General features: G+C 25.2%; 1 protein-coding gene across 18 annotated transcripts in view; it reads right to left on the bottom strand.

Annotated features, from left to right (window-relative positions):
- Positions 1-17,610, bottom strand: part of LOC122512760 (MAP7 domain-containing protein 2-like) — a 218,316-nt gene that overhangs the window by 2,351 nt on the left and 198,355 nt on the right. For 15 of the 18 annotated variants that reach the window (XM_043628815.1, XM_043628812.1, XM_043628809.1 and 12 more), the window contains 10 exons: positions 14,723-15,069; positions 12,195-12,377; positions 9,661-10,098; positions 6,129-6,308; positions 5,360-5,670; positions 4,765-5,002; positions 4,473-4,594; positions 3,866-4,107; positions 3,537-3,657; positions 3,071-3,399 (listed from right to left, as the gene is read on the bottom strand). In XM_043628815.1, coding sequence (XP_043484750.1) covers positions 3,071-3,399; positions 3,537-3,657; positions 3,866-4,107; positions 4,473-4,594; positions 4,765-5,002; positions 5,360-5,670; positions 6,129-6,308; positions 9,661-10,098; positions 12,195-12,377; positions 14,723-15,069 — 2,511 coding nt within the window. The remainder of the gene's footprint in view (positions 1-3,070; positions 3,400-3,536; positions 3,658-3,865; positions 4,108-4,472; positions 4,595-4,764; positions 5,003-5,359; positions 5,671-6,128; positions 6,309-9,660; positions 10,099-12,194; positions 12,378-14,722; positions 15,070-17,610) is intronic. The other 3 variants (XM_043628799.1, XM_043628808.1, XM_043628816.1) reach the window with 3 other exon arrangements.

The raw sequence follows: 17,610 nt of genomic DNA on the forward strand, positions 1-17,610 counted from the left end.
ATTTTTTTAGTAATAATAAAAAAAAGACAATCAAACGCGAATTATAAAAAAAAAAAATTACAGTACATGGCAAAAGTAGACAGCAGGTTGATATTGACAAATAATGATTGGCGACACAGGAAATAAAATGAATAAAGCAAATTTGTGCAAAAGAAAATTTCAAAAAGTGAAAGGCATTTCCCTTATTTAACATTTATGAGATTAACACAAAAAACACACCATGCAAACTACAAGTGAATTGAAAAAAAACAAGAAAAAAAGGATAAAAATCTATTTAGCGTCACGTAAAATAAAAAAAAAACTGGCGCATTTTTGTATTTACGCAAATATTCACCAAAGTAAATTAAGTATTTCCAGCGTGAAGATAAAGTTGCACAGAGAACTTCCTTGGGCAACAAAAATGATAAGGTAGACGTTTCGGAATGAGAAACAAAAATCGTGTTCCTCAAAGTATTTCTTAGCTTTCTGAATTTTTTTTTTATTTGATTTTTAAAAAAAAAGAAGTAAAATTCTGACATTACCGAATAAAATCTCAGAGCCGAGGAAAAGTGCAAAGAGAAGATCAGTAAAGATTTTTCAATTTGGTAACAAGTATACTTTTTCATTTACAATAGATACAATTCATCTTTTAATTAAATTACCACTTAGAATTTTCGATCTACTTTCTTTATTTTTATTTTTTCAAGAAGCAATTTATTCAATTACTTGTTTTTTATTCTTCAATCAATTTTGTAAAATACCGAAGCTTTCCCGACTAATTAAATCAATTTCTTATTGATTAAATTAGTTTGATAATTAATTATTCTCTTTAAAAAAAAAGATGATTGATTAAAGTAGATATAAATTAAAGTGAAATTAAAATTAAAAATTCTAAATAACGGAAGAATCTTTACTGATCTCAAAACATGAAATTATGAACAATCTTTTTAGATGATTAATTACGTTTATACTTCTTCTTTGATATTTTTACATTATGTACATTGAATTTATTTCTATGATCATTGTCTATGATTTATTTCATGATATTTCTATGATCGACATTAAAATTTTCAAAAATTCACGTTCTCAAATATACGTTAATTTTTCTTTACCTAGCAATGATTTTGTTTTTTCTTTTCATTAAACTAAAACCATAATTACACATTATAAATTATGAAATATACAGTAATTAGATAATATAATATACAATTGCATTAGTTACGAAGTAATTGTTAATAACGATACAGTTCAACGTGAATTATCGGCATGCCGAATTATCAATTTAAATAAACGTAGCGTTTTTTGTTAAATCACAACTGTCATCGTCAAATGCTCTGCGGCTACTTTTGCAATGTACAGTATTAAAAGTGTCGACGATAAAAATTCTTTCTCTTCTGCTTTTTTTTATCAATTCGTTTAACTTCGCTATATTTTTTTAAACTAAATTTATGATAATAGGCAGTTGCTTCTTAAAAAGAAGCGCAATAAAATCTTTTACTCGTTAACTGTGCTGTTTTCACGCGCATACATATTTCGCTTTCGTGTTTAAATGAGTGTTATAATTAATAAATTCCTGTCATAGTCATTTAAATTAGTTTTCCTTAAAAATATTAATATTATTTCTACAATCATTAGTTCTAGTTTAATTTAAAATTAAAACATTCAAATCAATTTGAGAAAAATAAACATCTTTGATTCGTGCCGAATTGCTTTACTTTTAAAATAAATGTGCGTTATAAAATTGATGAAAATGGCACTTTTGCACATTAAAATAAAAAAAAAAGTTTAAGAAAATTAAAATTTTTGAATTATCTACTTCTTTTTAAATACTGTAAAAGAATCAAAGTTCAGGAAAATGAGAACGAGAAAATAAAATTCTACAAATTATTATTTACAGGAAAAAAGTTTATACTTTGAAAAATAAAAATCGAGATAAAAATTTGAATTGATAAAATTTGAATTAATAAAATGTCGAATTTACTGTAAAATTTTTGAAGTTTCAGAGATAAAAAAAAATTGAATTGCTTAAAACAGAAAAAAATGCCTTGCCTTAGAACAACGATTGTTAAGAGAAAAATGAAACAGCACGTGCTGGTTAAATATTGCCAAATAATTAATTAATAATTTAATAACATACATTAAATTTAGTTCTTGCACACTAGATCTTTAAGATCCAGATAACTATGATAGAATTCGTACCTTACATCCATTCAAAAATAATTAAAAATTCAATTTTTCATGATATAACCACGGCAAGTTTTCAGTCATTAATAGTCATCTGTTCTACAGAGCAAACAACTCCCTGCGTCGTCACATATTGAACATTTTAAATGCAAATTTTTTTATTTATTTAGATAATCACTCCTATTTAATGCTATTATTTTTCTTATTAATTTTTGAGAAGTTTTTTTAATTTATGATAATTATAGTCCTTTGATTCTTTCACTCGTGAGTCAAGTTTTTATTTTATCACTCGTCCAAGTGTGAATTGTCAATTTTTCTTTTTTCTTTTACAACAAACACAATCATGCTCTGAATTTAATTTCCATATTTCTATTGAGCTCTTTTATCTTAATTTATTGACTCTTTTTTATTTGAGAAAAGTTTGAGAATTTGATTAAAACGATTTTCTTTTTATCTAATTTCTTAAATTTATAACAATCTTTGTAACTCGTTGGATAAAATTTTAAAAAACATTAAAAATACCTACTTACTAAACTTTTCCGATTTACTAAATTTTTTCGATTTACTAAATTTTTTACTAAAAAATAATTTGTTATTCTGATAAAAATTGCGAATTGCCAATTAAGTAAATTAAATTAGTTTAAACATTTTAAAATTCCTTTTTGAAAATAATTTTAGTCAAATATATCGTATGATACAAATAATATTGCAAATAATCGTGATATCGTAAAAATGTGATTATAATAATAAAAATCACGATTTTTGAAAAAATAAAGTGAAATTAAATTCAGGAATAAGTTTTGCATGATAATATTTGTTCAAATACAATCAATGTAGTTTGAAGTATTATTATTTCTTTTTTTTTTGTATGCCCTAGCCATTGACTATTTGTACTTTGCATACTCACACAGTGGCATTATCCAGGACAATCGTTTGGGTGTTGATACCATTTCCGTGATTCGTGTGATGGCCGTTTAGCTCCCCTCCATTATCCTGATTGTTATCGAGAATTGTTTTATTTTCATTGATGCCATTTGTGTGCATACCATTGCGCACAATGTCTGGAGTTGAATTGTTCTCCTGACGATGAGCATTTTGCTCGCCACTGATAAATTGTTGTGTCGCCTCGGAAATAAGACTGGCAGTCATAATATCGTCCACCTTATCACCGGGCATTGCTTTACTCTCGTCACTTGGACTGTCCTCTTTCGATTTATCGCCATCGCCACCTTCGCCCTGTTGAAAAAATTGCCATTTTATTAATTTATTCATTTTTTTTCTCTTCAGTTTTTAATTTTCACTCAAATTTTTTAAAAATTGACAATCAATTTAAAATAGAAAAAAAGTCGAAAAATAATTTTCCTTTTATTTACCTTATTGGAATTTGATTGATTCTTTCCACGAGTTCGAAGCATAATAGCCTCGACTCTCTTGCGTCTGGCTATTCGCTCCTCTTCTTCTTTTTTCAGACGTTCTGCCATTTCAATTCTTTGTCTAAACAGAGTATTTTGAAAATTGGTGTTAATTTCTAATGTTATCGATCGTGATGTTAATTTTTTTTATGAAAAAAGCGATTTTAAACATTTTTAATTTTTACTAGTTTAATTTTTTACTGGTAATTTTTAATTTTTACTAGTTTAATTTTTAACTAGTAATTTTCAATTTTTACTAATAATGAAAGGAGAAAATTTTTTTTACTTACTTTTCTGCTTCCTCCCTGGCTTTCTTCTCGGCTTCTTCCTTTTCTTGTTTTTGCTTCGCCTCCTCTTCTCGCTTTTTCCTGTCTTCCTCCTCGCGTTTTGTTGCCTCTTCAATGGCAAGACGTAATCTCTGTTCTTCGGCTTGTTTAGCTTCATTAGCGAGCCGGAGAGTTTCTTCCTCCAATCGACGTTGCTCTTCTTCCTCGGCTCTTTGTCTTTCGACTTCGAGTCGAGCTTCCTCCTCCTGTTAATATTTTTTTTGTTAAATACTGTAGTAATTATATTTAAGAAATTAAGTTCCATAAATTAAATTTAATAAATTATAATTGAAGGGAAAGAAATAAATTATTTAGGGAAAAAGTAAAAATTAATTAAAGAGAAGAAAATTATTTAAAGAAGAGGAATAAATCAGTTAAAGGAAAGAAAATTATTTAAAGAAAAGAAATGAATTATTTGAAAAAGAGAAAAAATTCTTTAGAGAAAGGAAATAAATTATTTGAAGAAAAGAAATAAATTCTTTAGAGAAAATTAATTTTTGCAATAAAAATCAAATCTCGTGATTTAAGAAAAATTTTGAAATTTTGAAGACAATAAATTCTAATTGCTTACTAATCGCAGACGTTCAAGTTCAGCCTCACGTTCTGCCTGTTCTCGAGCAATTCTCCGACGCTCTGCCAATGCAGCCTTTGCCTCCTCTTCTGTCGTGATCTTAATTTTTGCAATCATGGACGCTAAATGATAAAAATTATCTCGTTAGATTTTTTTAATTAATAATCATCTCTTGTGTTTTTTCAATTTTAAAAGACATTTTTTAATACATTTTAGCGATTAATAGAAATAAATTTTTAAATCGAAATTCAACAATGAATGAGTGCGTAGAAATTTGAAAAAGAATTTTTACCCGACATATCAATTTGTTCATCGATCTCGATTTCCGATTTCGAATCAAGTTCGGGCGATTTTTTGCCCGATTTGTCATCCTTTTTCTTTGGAGCAATATCTTGTGTTGAAGTTGACAAATTTTCCAAATTGGATTCTTCTTGAGTTGACTTAGCCATTGTTGTTGTCACCGCTTCAGAGAGCTTTGCTTCCTTTTTCATTTCGATGACTTTAACTTCTTGTTTTACATCCTGTTGAATCTAAAAATAAAGCAGTTTTGTCAAAAATTTTCCTTTTCGTCTACTTTAGGAAAAATTGGTTATTTTATCGAAAATGCACAATTTAATTTAATTTTACAGAATTTTTATTGAACCGAATTTTCATTGAATTGAATTTATATTGAGGTGAATTTTATTTGAGCCGAATTTTTACTAAATGGAATTTAAATTGAGGCGAATTTTTATTGAACCGAATTTATATTGAGCCGAATTTTTACTAAACCGAATTTATATTGAGGCGAATTTTCATTAAACCGAATTTTTAATTAACCGAATTTTTATTGAACCGAATTTATATTGAACTGAATTTATATTGAACCGAATTTTTCTGAGACAAACCTCAATTTTTTCCGAGCCCTGATCAATTTTCTCCTCCAGTTTCTCATCGAGTTTAATGTCCTTTCCCTCGAATGGTCGGATGATTTCAGTGGTGTTTTCCCGAATTAGAGGAACGTGCTCGACGCCGGGACTCTGGACAGGAGTTGCTTTAGGTGTGACACGCGGCGATGCCCTGGCGCTCTTGATGAGCTTATCAGAAGGTTTCCGTATAATCTCCGCCGCTTTCGGTGTCGATGGTTTCTTTGGAGTGCTGTGGACCTTTGGCAGTGGCGGCTTCGAATCTTTCGTTAATTTCATTTCTCCAAGCACATCTAGAATAGTTTTTTTGTAAAAAATATTTAACATTCGATTCTTATTAATACAAATTGTGCAAATATTATGTTCACCAAAAAAAAAAAAAATGTTTTGCTCTATGTACATAATTATTGTATGCAATACTCTAGACAAAATGAATTAAAAAACAAAATAAATTTAAAAAAAACATAATTAAAACAGAATAAATTAAAAAATATAATAAAAAACAAAATAAATATTGAACAAAATAATAATTAACGGGAAAATAAAAATTTCAAGAGAAACTAAATTACTAAACTGATTTAAAGAATGATATAAAATTACACTGAAAATGATTGTTGAAAAAAAAGGTAAAAAAATGACAAGGAACGGATCAAAGAGAATTAAGCGAAGTCAAATATAAAATCTATCTCTTGAGAGCTATAATATTTTTGCAAAAGGTGAATTTTAAGGAAAGGTAGAAAGCCATGCTCACTGTGTCGTTCTGGGATAGAAACGCCAGTTCCGGCGATAGAAGCAGGTCGTGGACGACGAGGGGTGGCTGTGCGGGGGCGCAGATTCACGATACTGTTGCCAACGCTGCAGGCACTCTGTTGACTCATAGAGCTGTGAGGTCGCGAATGACTGTTTGGCGTAGCTTCCCCGCTGCGGATACCTAACCACCCGACATTTTTAGTATCTTTTCATATTTAATTCACTCACTTATTCACAAAGACTGAGCACTTTCTTTCTTTCTTTTAGAAAACAAAAAAAAGAAGAAAAAAAATACAAATTGAAGCAACTAATTCAAAAGTATCTGAAACGAATTTAACTGTTTCAGATAATAAAAAAATAGTTAATAATAAACAATTTAGTAGATAGAAAAAAAGAAAAATAAATTTAATAAACAATTTCTCTCTCTGTAATTTAATTTAATAAATAGTAAAACAATAACAAATAAAAATTAAAATAAACAAAAATACAATCTGAATTAAAAAATGAAATTAAAAACAAATAAATAATATTGAAAAAATATAAAAATCTAAATAAAAAAAATTATTATTTAATTATAAAAATGTATAATGAAACAAGTTATTTAATTTTTTAGTCAGTACTCAGTCTATAGTATTACAAAAAATTCCCCAATTTTGAAAAATTAGAGAACACAATATAGAGAAAAAATATACATATTATCCAATATTTTTACCAGATTATAAATATTTATTATTATTTGTTGAAACAGAAGAAAAATAATTTTACGTGTTTCAAGAGGCTGTGATTCTAAAAGAAAAAAATTATTCTGTGCTCAAAGCAAAAGTGAAAAATATTTGTATTATAAATTAATAACTGTGAGAAATTACGACAAATTTGGTTAAAATGTGGTTAAAACTTTTTTACTCTGGTTAAAATTTTCACAAAACATAAAAATTTTATTAGATATTTAAAACACAAAAATTCCTCATTAGCAATTTACTGAATCAAAAATTCGAAAAACTGTTAGTCAAATAGTTTCTGTAATTTTCCAGAAAAGATTAAAATTAGTATTTTCTGTTTAAAAAAAATTAGGTTAGAATTCAAATTATTTTTTATTATTAAAATAATTTATTTTCTATCATCAATTTTTATCAACTTAATTAAATTATCAATTCAAGAAAAAAATTTAATTGTTCATAGTCAACAATTTCATACAGGCCCACCACCACTAAGTGCAAAGCTTGATTTTTGGAACGTAGAGAATTAAAAAGGCAAAAATAAAAAATATAAAAATTCAATATGATATGATACATTTCTGTAAAAGGGATGAAAGAAAAAAATTTTTTAAAAATTTACAATTATTGTCAAGTGAATGAAAAAAGGGAAAAATATAATTTTGTACTGATATAGAAACATATAATTCCATATTGAGTGTGAAAAAAATAAAAATAATTGTTCAGCTTACCAGAATCGAAGGATTACAGGGATACCATCACCTCTTTGTCATCAAAAAGACTGCGAGTAGAAAATTCTTTTTACAGGAGCTTATTGCTAGTCAATGAGTTATTTTCTAAATTTTTGAAATAAGAATAAAAAAAGTAAACAAAAATAAATTAAAATTATTTTTGATTTAATTAATTTAATTTAACAAAAATATATCCTCAGTTAAGTTAGTTCCCAATTTTTTCATATTTTCAATTTTCAACAAAAAAATTATTTTTCAAATGATAATTTAGAAGAATTTGTATACTAATAATATTTCTTTTAATTCTTTCTTGCTTTTAATTTTTTTTACAATTTTAAATCGTTTTCTACTATTTTTAATTATTTCCCACTATTTTTATGTAATTATTTTCTACTGCGTTTTTAATTTTTTTCTGATATTTTTAATTATTTTCTACTCTTATAATTTTCTTCTACTATTTTTAATTATTTTTTCCTTTTTTTGTTCCAATAATTAAATAATACATATAAAATTTCATCATAGTGGAGAATATTAAAAAGAAAAAAGTTCAAGGTTCAGGAAAAATAATAAAATTTTCGCGAAAGTTGAAAAAAAGAATAATTTGTAAGCTTCTCATTGATTCACAAAGGCTCCCATTTAATGTTACCATGCAACGTTTGTGCTCCCAACTCGTAAAGCTCCTATGTACAAGGAATCACAGCAAAATCCACAAAAGTTCAAAAATCCTTTGAGACCCCACGACAATGGTAAAGGGCAATAGAAAAATTTTTTGTCCCGTTTTATTTGAGCTGTGAATCCTTTTTCTAGCGGTAAGCGTGTAAGGGTCTCTCGTGAATATCATTCTCACATTCTACTTCTCGTTATTATTCCTTACGAAATTATTCCATTTCAAAAAAAAAAAAAAAAAAAATAATAAATTAGAAAAAATTCCTTTATGTACTAATATATTGTTCTTTATTTTTCATTAATTTTTTTTTCTATATCTCTTTACTTATTTTTCTTTCTTTGATTTTCTTTATTTATTTTTCCTTTCTATATTTATTTTTCTTTATTTATTTTTCTATTCTATATTTATTTTGACATATTTATTTATTTTTATTCATTATTTATTATTAGGAATAAATTAATTAATAATTGAAACTATTTTAATTTCGAATTTACGAGATAAAAAATATTGGAATATTTCGAAAAGTAGAATTGAGAGGTTGAATAGAAGGATGCATGGAATTTCACTAAAACTCATTGGTTCGAATTCAGAATAAATCGATTTTTACTTTCGAATATTACAAATTAGAGAAGATATTAAACTACACTATGGAGTTTTTTTTTATTTAACAAAAATTTTATTTCACAATTTTTGTGAAATAATATTTATTTCTACTGAAGTTTTCGATTTTTTTTTGTATTTATAATCGACTGAAGAATTTTTTAAAAATAATTAATTACCTACTTTCAATGAATTCAATTATTTTTAGAACAATTTATTTATAAATTTCTCGAGGCAATTCGGAATTCTTCCGAAGAATGTTATTATTTATGATAATAATTGAATTCTTTCGAAGAATATTATTTATGGAAATAATTGAATTCTTGCGTAGAATAATATTAAAATTTTTGAAAATATGTAGAATAATAATTAATTGTGTTACAACTTGCAAAATTTGCATTTGCGAGTATAATAATAAAATTATTAATTTCAATTACAAACAAAATCGAATATTGTCAAGAAATTAAAGAAATACTCAGGGAAAAATTTGCCTAAAGTTTTGAATTTTTAAAATTAAATTCTATTCAATAAACACTTTCGGATAAAATTTAAATACAGTGGCAAATTTCGAATAAAATTTCTCTAGTTTGTAAAATTCGTTTTAATAAAAATCCAAATCGACAAATTTTCAAAAAAACCAAACTCTAATTCTTTTCAGGAAACATTAATGCATCCAAATATAAATCACAATACGAGAATTTCCAAAAAGCAGCTACTAGTCACAATTTCTGTGAAATCTGAATATTGAAATGATTAAAAAAAAAATCGAAAATAAAATAATTTTCCCCCCCTCAGGAGTTGAGTGCACTTTAACGATCATACCTGGCTGCTGATGATTCTGATATTCTCTTGCCTTACGCCGGAGTCTCTCGGCCCTCGTGGGCCGTGGCACTGGCACTGAACCTGGCAATTGACCCATGCTACGAGAATTATCCGAATGCTTAAGAATTTTTGCGCCTGATGCAGCTAAATGACACATGCTTCGACTCATGCTAGAAGCGCCCAAAGGCTGAGCTTGCTGCTGTTCCGTCAGTGTGCTAAGCTCGCTGGGACGTTTCCTAGGTTGCGAAAGTTGGTCCAGCCTGGACATGGAGTAAGTCCTACCTGGCGAACGTGTGAAGGCTTTTGAACTTGAACTGCGCGCTGACGATGGCGGTCCATCACGTGGCGATGGTATCGTTGGCATTAGATCCGTTCGTCTCCTATTCACACGAAGATATGCCGAACTCGGCGTTCCAGGAGATGCATCGCTATCATCACCTGTAAATGTTTTTGCTTGAAAGCCACATCTATTGGCCTAAAATAATTACAACATCAAAAATAAAATATCACACAAACAAAACGTGAATCAATTTTCTTTTTCGGCACGATCAGCATTTCAACTGTAATTTTTTTTCTCCTTTTCTAAATTTAATTCAATTAAAAAAAATTTAACGTTCATGCAGAATTTCTACTCTATAATTCCTACTAATTGGATAATCTCAACATTTGCGAATTTGTACAATTTATTTTACCAATTTTACAAATCGAAAATACGCTCCTTGCTTTTTAACATATTTTTGAAAACGTTTTTCGTTTCTTTAATTATTTGCAAAGTATTTTTAGAATATTATTATTTTTTCTATTTAATTTTTCATCATGTGATTGATAATTAATTTAATTTTAATTAATTCAGAAAAAAGAATTTTAAGAAACAATATTTCTTTTAAATTCCCAAAGATAATGAATTTAATTCTTTGAACAATATTTTCTTTTCGAGAAAATTAGGAACGATTTTGAAATTTGTCTATTTAACGAATTTTTCTTCTGAATTTTCATTCGAAAAAAATTACCAATAAATAAAAACAACGAGTTTCTTTAAAAAATAAGAAAATATAAAATGATTACAAAAAATTGATAAATTTGTAATTTGTAATTCTATTTTTAACGAATTTTACGTTTTCGAAAAAATACGCAAACGAAAAAAACGATTTTCTCTAAAAAAAAAAAGAAAATGAAAATGGAAAACGAAAAAAAATTGTTAGGTTCGATAAATTTGCGATTTGTAATTATATTTTTAAAGAATTTTACGCTTTCAAAAAAAAAAATTCAAATGAAAAAAACAATTTTCTATGAATAAAAGGAAAAAAAATAAAAATAGAAATAAATCATAAAAATAAATAAAAATAACAAAAAAATGAAAAAAATAGAAAATATAGAAAAATAGAAAATCGAATATTAATTTTCATCCTAACTCCATGCAGAAACAAATTGTCGATTACAATGAAAATATTAAATTAATAAAAAAGGGGATTTCACGTCAAGTACATGCTTTCTCTCTTTAATTCAACGAAATCGATAAAGTTGTAACGATTGTGGAAGAAAATAATGGTAAACATTGTGTGCTTTGACAGGAATGTTAATACACATGCTTTTGTAAATAAGAATTTTAACGAACACACACACACTCACAAATCACGCACGTACAAAAGCCTTTAATATAGAAACAAAGATGAAATTTTATCAAATTAAATTATAATAAATAAAAAAATTTTCATTCAGAAGAATTTCATAATTTTCAAAGCAGAATTTCATTCTTTTATTTTATCAAATTAATATGAACGAGTTGGAGGAAAATTTATCAAAGCGCTGTACTTCAGGAAAATTTTTGTATCAAATTATTTAGCTATTTTTTTTAATTAAAAACTATATATGGAAGTTATTAAAAATATATTTTTTTTTTCAAAAGAAAAAGTACTTTTTTGTTCTGTTTTGCAAAATGATATTAAAATAAATTCATTTGACTTTTGAATTGATAATGAAATACAAACGGGAGAAAAATATTTTTCAGAAATCTTTTGAATTTCCTTTTTGAACAAAGTTTTTCTGCGAGTAAAGAATTCGTTTGCTAGAAAAAAATTCTTTAGTAGGAAAAATCTTTTAATAAAAATTTTACTAAAAATTTGTTTACTAAAAAAATGGTTTACTAAATACGAATAAAATTAAAACTAAAAAAAATAATTAAAATTTATTTCTTATTGCAATTGAATTCTTTTTCGGTAATAATTATTGAAAATAGTAACTGAAAGTGAAAAGAGAAAAAAAGGAAAAAGAAAGGAAAAAAAAGGAAAAAAAGAAAAGAAAAATAGAAGGGAAGCGAAAAACGAAAATTACAAAAGTATTGCATGCGAGTAAAAGTGTAAAAGTTTCTTTTTTTTGTGAAAATGTTAACGGAAAATATTTGATGAAAAAAAGTCGAAGTGCTAGTAACAAAATGAAAAAGAAAGATCGACAAATATAATTTTGAAGGCAGAACGTTTTTCCTGATTACATAATTTTTGTTTAGGAATTTTGTTCTGATTTTTTGCGAAACTCACCACAGGCCCCCCGGTGAATTAGTGGACTTCTAGCATTGCTATATGACTTATCGTCAAAAGCAAAGATGTCAGTAGTAGGAGGTAGAGAGAGACTTGCTCTCTTATTTTTAGCAGGAGTTAGGGGAGGATCAGAACTAGTATTCCAATTGAAAACTTCGTACATGGACGAAGACATTCTCATATCTGTGAACAAACCACCGGTTCATGTCTCACCACTCGAAATTTTTCAGAATTTTGTTTCTATTTTTTTGTTGTTGTTGAAAAAATTCACTTTTAAATTTAACACAATTTTCCAATTTCAAAATTAATTTTCAATAGAGGAAAATTTATTTAAATATCTCACAAGCTAAGGACGAATTATTTCGTTAATTCAAACGACTTTAAAGAAGGATTTTTACAAAATTGTTAATTTACATAAGTCATTAATTCAAATAATCAATTATTAATAAATAATTCTGAATTAATTTTACAAAACGAAAATAGAAGAAAAATAAGTAAACAATAAAAATAATTAAATAATAAAATTGTAACGAATAAAAATAAAAATAGATAAACAATAAAATAATAACAAAGAAAAATAAATAATAAAAGAATAATAAATAAAAATAAAAACAGTAATGAAAAAATTAAAACTCTGAAAATTGGATAAAATCAAATTGATAAAAGCTAAATTGAAAAACAATAAATTAAATCCGTACGAATGGAAAACATACCAAAATGACGAATAATAAAAAATAGATCCAAGTGGCAAATAAATTTCACTTTTGCATTAACGGAACAATAAATAAAAAATTGTGCCACTTAATAAGAAATGCAAATAAAAACTATATAAATAAATAATTAAGTTGTGAAAAATTTAAACAATATTTATTAGGTAGTGGATAAAATTCGACACTAGTGAAATGTAAACACTAACGAAACTTAAGCACAACTAAGACGATAATACACAAAATAAAATATTTTCAATTGAAAGTAGCTGCAATAATTATTTGATGAGAATTTCTGAGTCAAGAACCAATCACAATTATCGTTGTATTTACATAACTTTTATTAGTTTTTCAAGTTACCTTCAAAAATAATAGTCATTTAATTTGGTTTTAATGATTCTTTTTCTAATTTTAAGAAATAAATTCCTTAGGCTCGTGAGATATATTAATTACCAATCGATTTAAAAAAACGTTCAAGTTTTTTTAAAAAATTTAATTATGGGAAAGAAATTAAATGTTAACCAATTTTTAAATATTAAATAAATAATAAAATAACTTCTGTTAATTGACGAAAAAAAAATATTTTAAAATATTTACTTAAATAATTTATTTAATAATTTCGCAATTAAATTTAAATTCTATTTTTCAATTGTTTGAACTCTTTTAGTTTTTTAAATTCTTTATTTTTATTTTTTTCTGCAGCTTTTCCATATTTTAAATCTTTTGCTCTTTTCATAATTAAAATTTTTTGAATTCTTTTAGTTTCTTAAATTTTCTGTTTATATCTATTTGCAGTTTTTTCTATATTTTAAGTTCTTTTTACAATTTTTTCCAATTGTTTCTTTTCTAGAGTATTTTTTACGTCCCTGTCTATTTTCCCCAAAAAAAAATTATATTTTGCAAATTTTTTAATTTCTGAATTTTTTTTTTTGCTAATTTCGAAATGAACCCTTTACATTATTTTCGATTTCTCGGAATATTACGAAAAATAATAATTAACACCACTATTATATTGAAAATAATTTCCCAACGTTTGAATATTGTGAAAAAAATGAGAATCTGAGATGAAGTGAGTGCTTGAATTTTTTTCAAAACAAATGTGCTGCAAAATAAGCAAAAAAAAACCACCTGCGTGAAAAAAAAGTTTCTCACAATGTTCGAAGTTTGTGTGATCAATTATTATCATTTTTTCAAGAGGAAAAAAGTGAATTATTTCATGTTAAAAAAATAATGAATTTGAAAAATGTCATGTGTTTTTTCTTTCGCATGCAATTCATAACGAACGGAATAAGGGAACACGTAACAAAAAAATATGCGAGAAAATATTAAATTTGGATCGACAAAAAAATATTGACTGACAAAATATCTCTGAGCCAAATTTAAAATTCTAATCTTCTTAAATTGCTGTGCGGCCTGTTTCTTTCTTTAAGAGAGAAAGAGAGAAGAAAATCAGTGCAACTTATTGTCATTCATCGCAACATCGATTAGCGTAATTCTTACTCACATTTCGGATGATTAGCAAATTGATTTTCGCCGTTTTACTCCTTCGTAAAGAAAAGTACTCGAGAATATAATAAATAATATGGTGAACTAATTATTCTACGAATAAAAAAAAAGATAACACTACTTCCCGACTGACGACAGTCCGATACTCACACATCAAAGATGAGAGAAGAAGCTGGTTTTTGTTTTTTTGAGCAAAATTTATAACGTCGATGTTGGGAGATAATCGTGATAAATTCGGCCCAGTCTAAAATTGTTGGTTTTGTCCAGAAAAAAAAGGGAGAGAAATTATTTTCTGTTTTTTTCGCTCTAACTCACCTTCGCCTGGTTTTCGATCAAGACCACCAGCAGAAGTGGCTCGCTTTTTGTTATTATCTAATTCCCGTTCCGAGGATCTCCTAGTCAATGGTAGAGCAGTGGGGAACATCATAACATTCGTCGTCGATGTTGCACGTCGTGTTCCCCAAAATGTCGAGCCACCAGTGTCCGCGGGCTCCAACATTCGCGGCGTTGAACTGCCAAAGGCAAAAACAATATGAGATCTCTCGTTTCGTCTCTTCGCCTCGATTCGCGCCTCTCGCTCCTGATTCTTTCGCAATATTGCCTCGCGTCTCTCTCGCTCCGCCTCCCATATTAATCGCTTCTTCTCCTCGACTTGAATTCGTCTGAAAATTGAAAAAAAAAATTGTTATTAGAATATTGATAATTATATTTCAGTAGCAAAAAATTTTTTATTTTCAAATATCAATTTCAGTTTTTGAATGATTCCAGATTCAAAATTTCAAAAAATTCAAATAATTTCAAAAATTCTAATAAAATTCGAAATTCTTCGAAAAAATTCAATTATTTTCTAAAATTGAATAAAATTCTTCGCCAGAACTTCAATTATTTTTATACATAATAAAATTCTTCCCAGGAATTCAATTATTTTTCAAAACTTTAATAAAATTCGAAATTCTTCAACAAAATTAAAATATTTTCAGAAAATCCAAAATTCATCGAAAAAATTCAATTATTCTCAAAAATTTTAATAAAACTCGAAATTATCCGAAAAAATTCAATTATTTTCAAAAATTCTAATAAAATTCATCGGCAGAATTTCAATTATTTTTATACACAACAAAATTCTTCCCAGGAATTCAATTATTTTTCAAAAATTTTAATAAAATTCAAAATTTTTTGAAAAAATCCTTTTATTTTCAAAACTTTAATAAAATCTTCATCAGAATTTCAATTATTTTTCAAAAATTTTAATAAAATTCGAAATTCTATGTAAAAATTCATTTATTCTCAAAAATTTTAATAAAATCTTTGCCAGAATGTCAATTATTTTTATACATAATAAAATTCTTCCAAGAAATTCAATTACTTTTTAAAAATTTTAATATAATTTGAAATTCTTCGACAAAGTTCAATTTATTATTGAAAAGAATTTAATTACTTTCGAAAACTCTATAATAAAATTTTTCACAAGAATTCAATTATTTTCAATTAATGTAATAAAAATCCTGGGAAAAAGTTAATTATTTTCAAAAATGTTTCACAAAATTCTATCAAAAATTAAAATTTAATTACATTTTTAACAAATACAATTATTTTAAAAACATAAAATAAATTTTTTGTAAAATTCAAATTTACATTTTCAATAAAAAATATTAAAAAAACTACATCTTCATAAAAATTGAAAGTAATTCTTCAAAAACAATTCAATTGTTTTTGAAAACTCGGTTAAAATTCTTTAAAAGAATTGAATTTTTTTTATCAATAATTTTAATAATAAATAATAAATAAATAAATTTTAATAAAATTTAATAATAAAATTTAGTTAATTTATTAACAAAAACTAATATAATTTCAAGAAATTAAAGAAATGCTTCTTAAGAATTTAAATATTTTTGAAAACTTTAATAGTATTCTTTGAAAGAAATTAATTATTTTCAAAATTTCAATTAAAATTCTTGAAAGAATTCAATTATTTAAAAAAAAAATTGTAATTAAATTTTAAGAATTCAATTATTTGTTAAAAATTTTAATAAAAATCAATAATCGAATTTCAATTATAATTCTTAACAAATAGAATTATTTTACAGTCTGGAAAGAAATTATTTGTAAAATTCAATTACTTTCAAAATTTTCAATTAAAATTATTAAAAAACCACATTTTTTCCAAACAGAAGAAAAAAATTGTTCAAAAGAATTCCATTTTTTATCAATAATTTTAGTAAAATTTAGTAATAAAATTATTAATTACAATTATTAACAAAATGAATTGTATTCACAAAATTAATTTCAATATTTTAATAAATTTTCTTGAATGAATTCAATTATTTAAATAAATTGTAATAAAATTCCGAGAAGAATTCAATTACTTCATAAAAATTTTAATAAAGTTTAATTAACAAATTTCAATTATACAATAATTATAAAAAAAGGAATATTTACAAAATTTGAGAGCAATTCTTTGGTAAAATTCAATTACTTGCAAAATTTTCAATTGCAATTTAAAAAAACTCCATTATTTTCAAAAAAATTAAATTATTTATTATTATTCAATATTTTAATAAAATTCTTCGCAAAAGTTCAATTATTTTTAAAGAAATTTTAATACAATTCGTTGAAATGATTCAATTATTTTCAAAAAAATTCAATTATTTTTTATTTTTAATTATTTTAATGAAATTCTTTGCAAAAATTCAATTACTTTTCAGAAATTCTAATAACATTCGTTTGAAAGGATTCAATTATTTTTCAAAAAATTTTAAATAAAACTTATCGAACAGATATTCAATTATTTTTTAATATTTTATTAAAATTTTATAAAAGAAGTCAATTACTTCCAAAAATGTTATTCAATTTTTGTTTAAGAATTCAATTATTTTCATAAATAATACAATTCTTTGCATGCGAATTCAAATAAATTATTCATATAATTTCCCCAAAGAATCTAATTATTTTTGAAAATTTTAATAAAAGACTTGGAAAGAAGTATTAATTTTTTTAAAAATTATTGAATTCTATTAAGAAATTATATTAAAATTCTATTAAAAAAATTGAATTCCTGCAAACAAATTTTTTTAAATAAAAGTCTTAGAAAAAAGTATTAAAATTTTTTTTAAATAATTGTATTTTCAAGAATTTTATTAAAATTCTAAATTAAATATAATATTAATCATAAATTAAATTATTCAATTTTTTGAAAATAATTG

The sequence above is a fragment of the Leptopilina heterotoma genome, unplaced genomic scaffold (assembly GCF_015476425.1).
Source record: "Leptopilina heterotoma isolate Lh14 unplaced genomic scaffold, ASM1547642v1 Lhet_128, whole genome shotgun sequence".
NCBI classification, from domain to species: domain Eukaryota; kingdom Metazoa; phylum Arthropoda; class Insecta; order Hymenoptera; family Figitidae; genus Leptopilina; species Leptopilina heterotoma.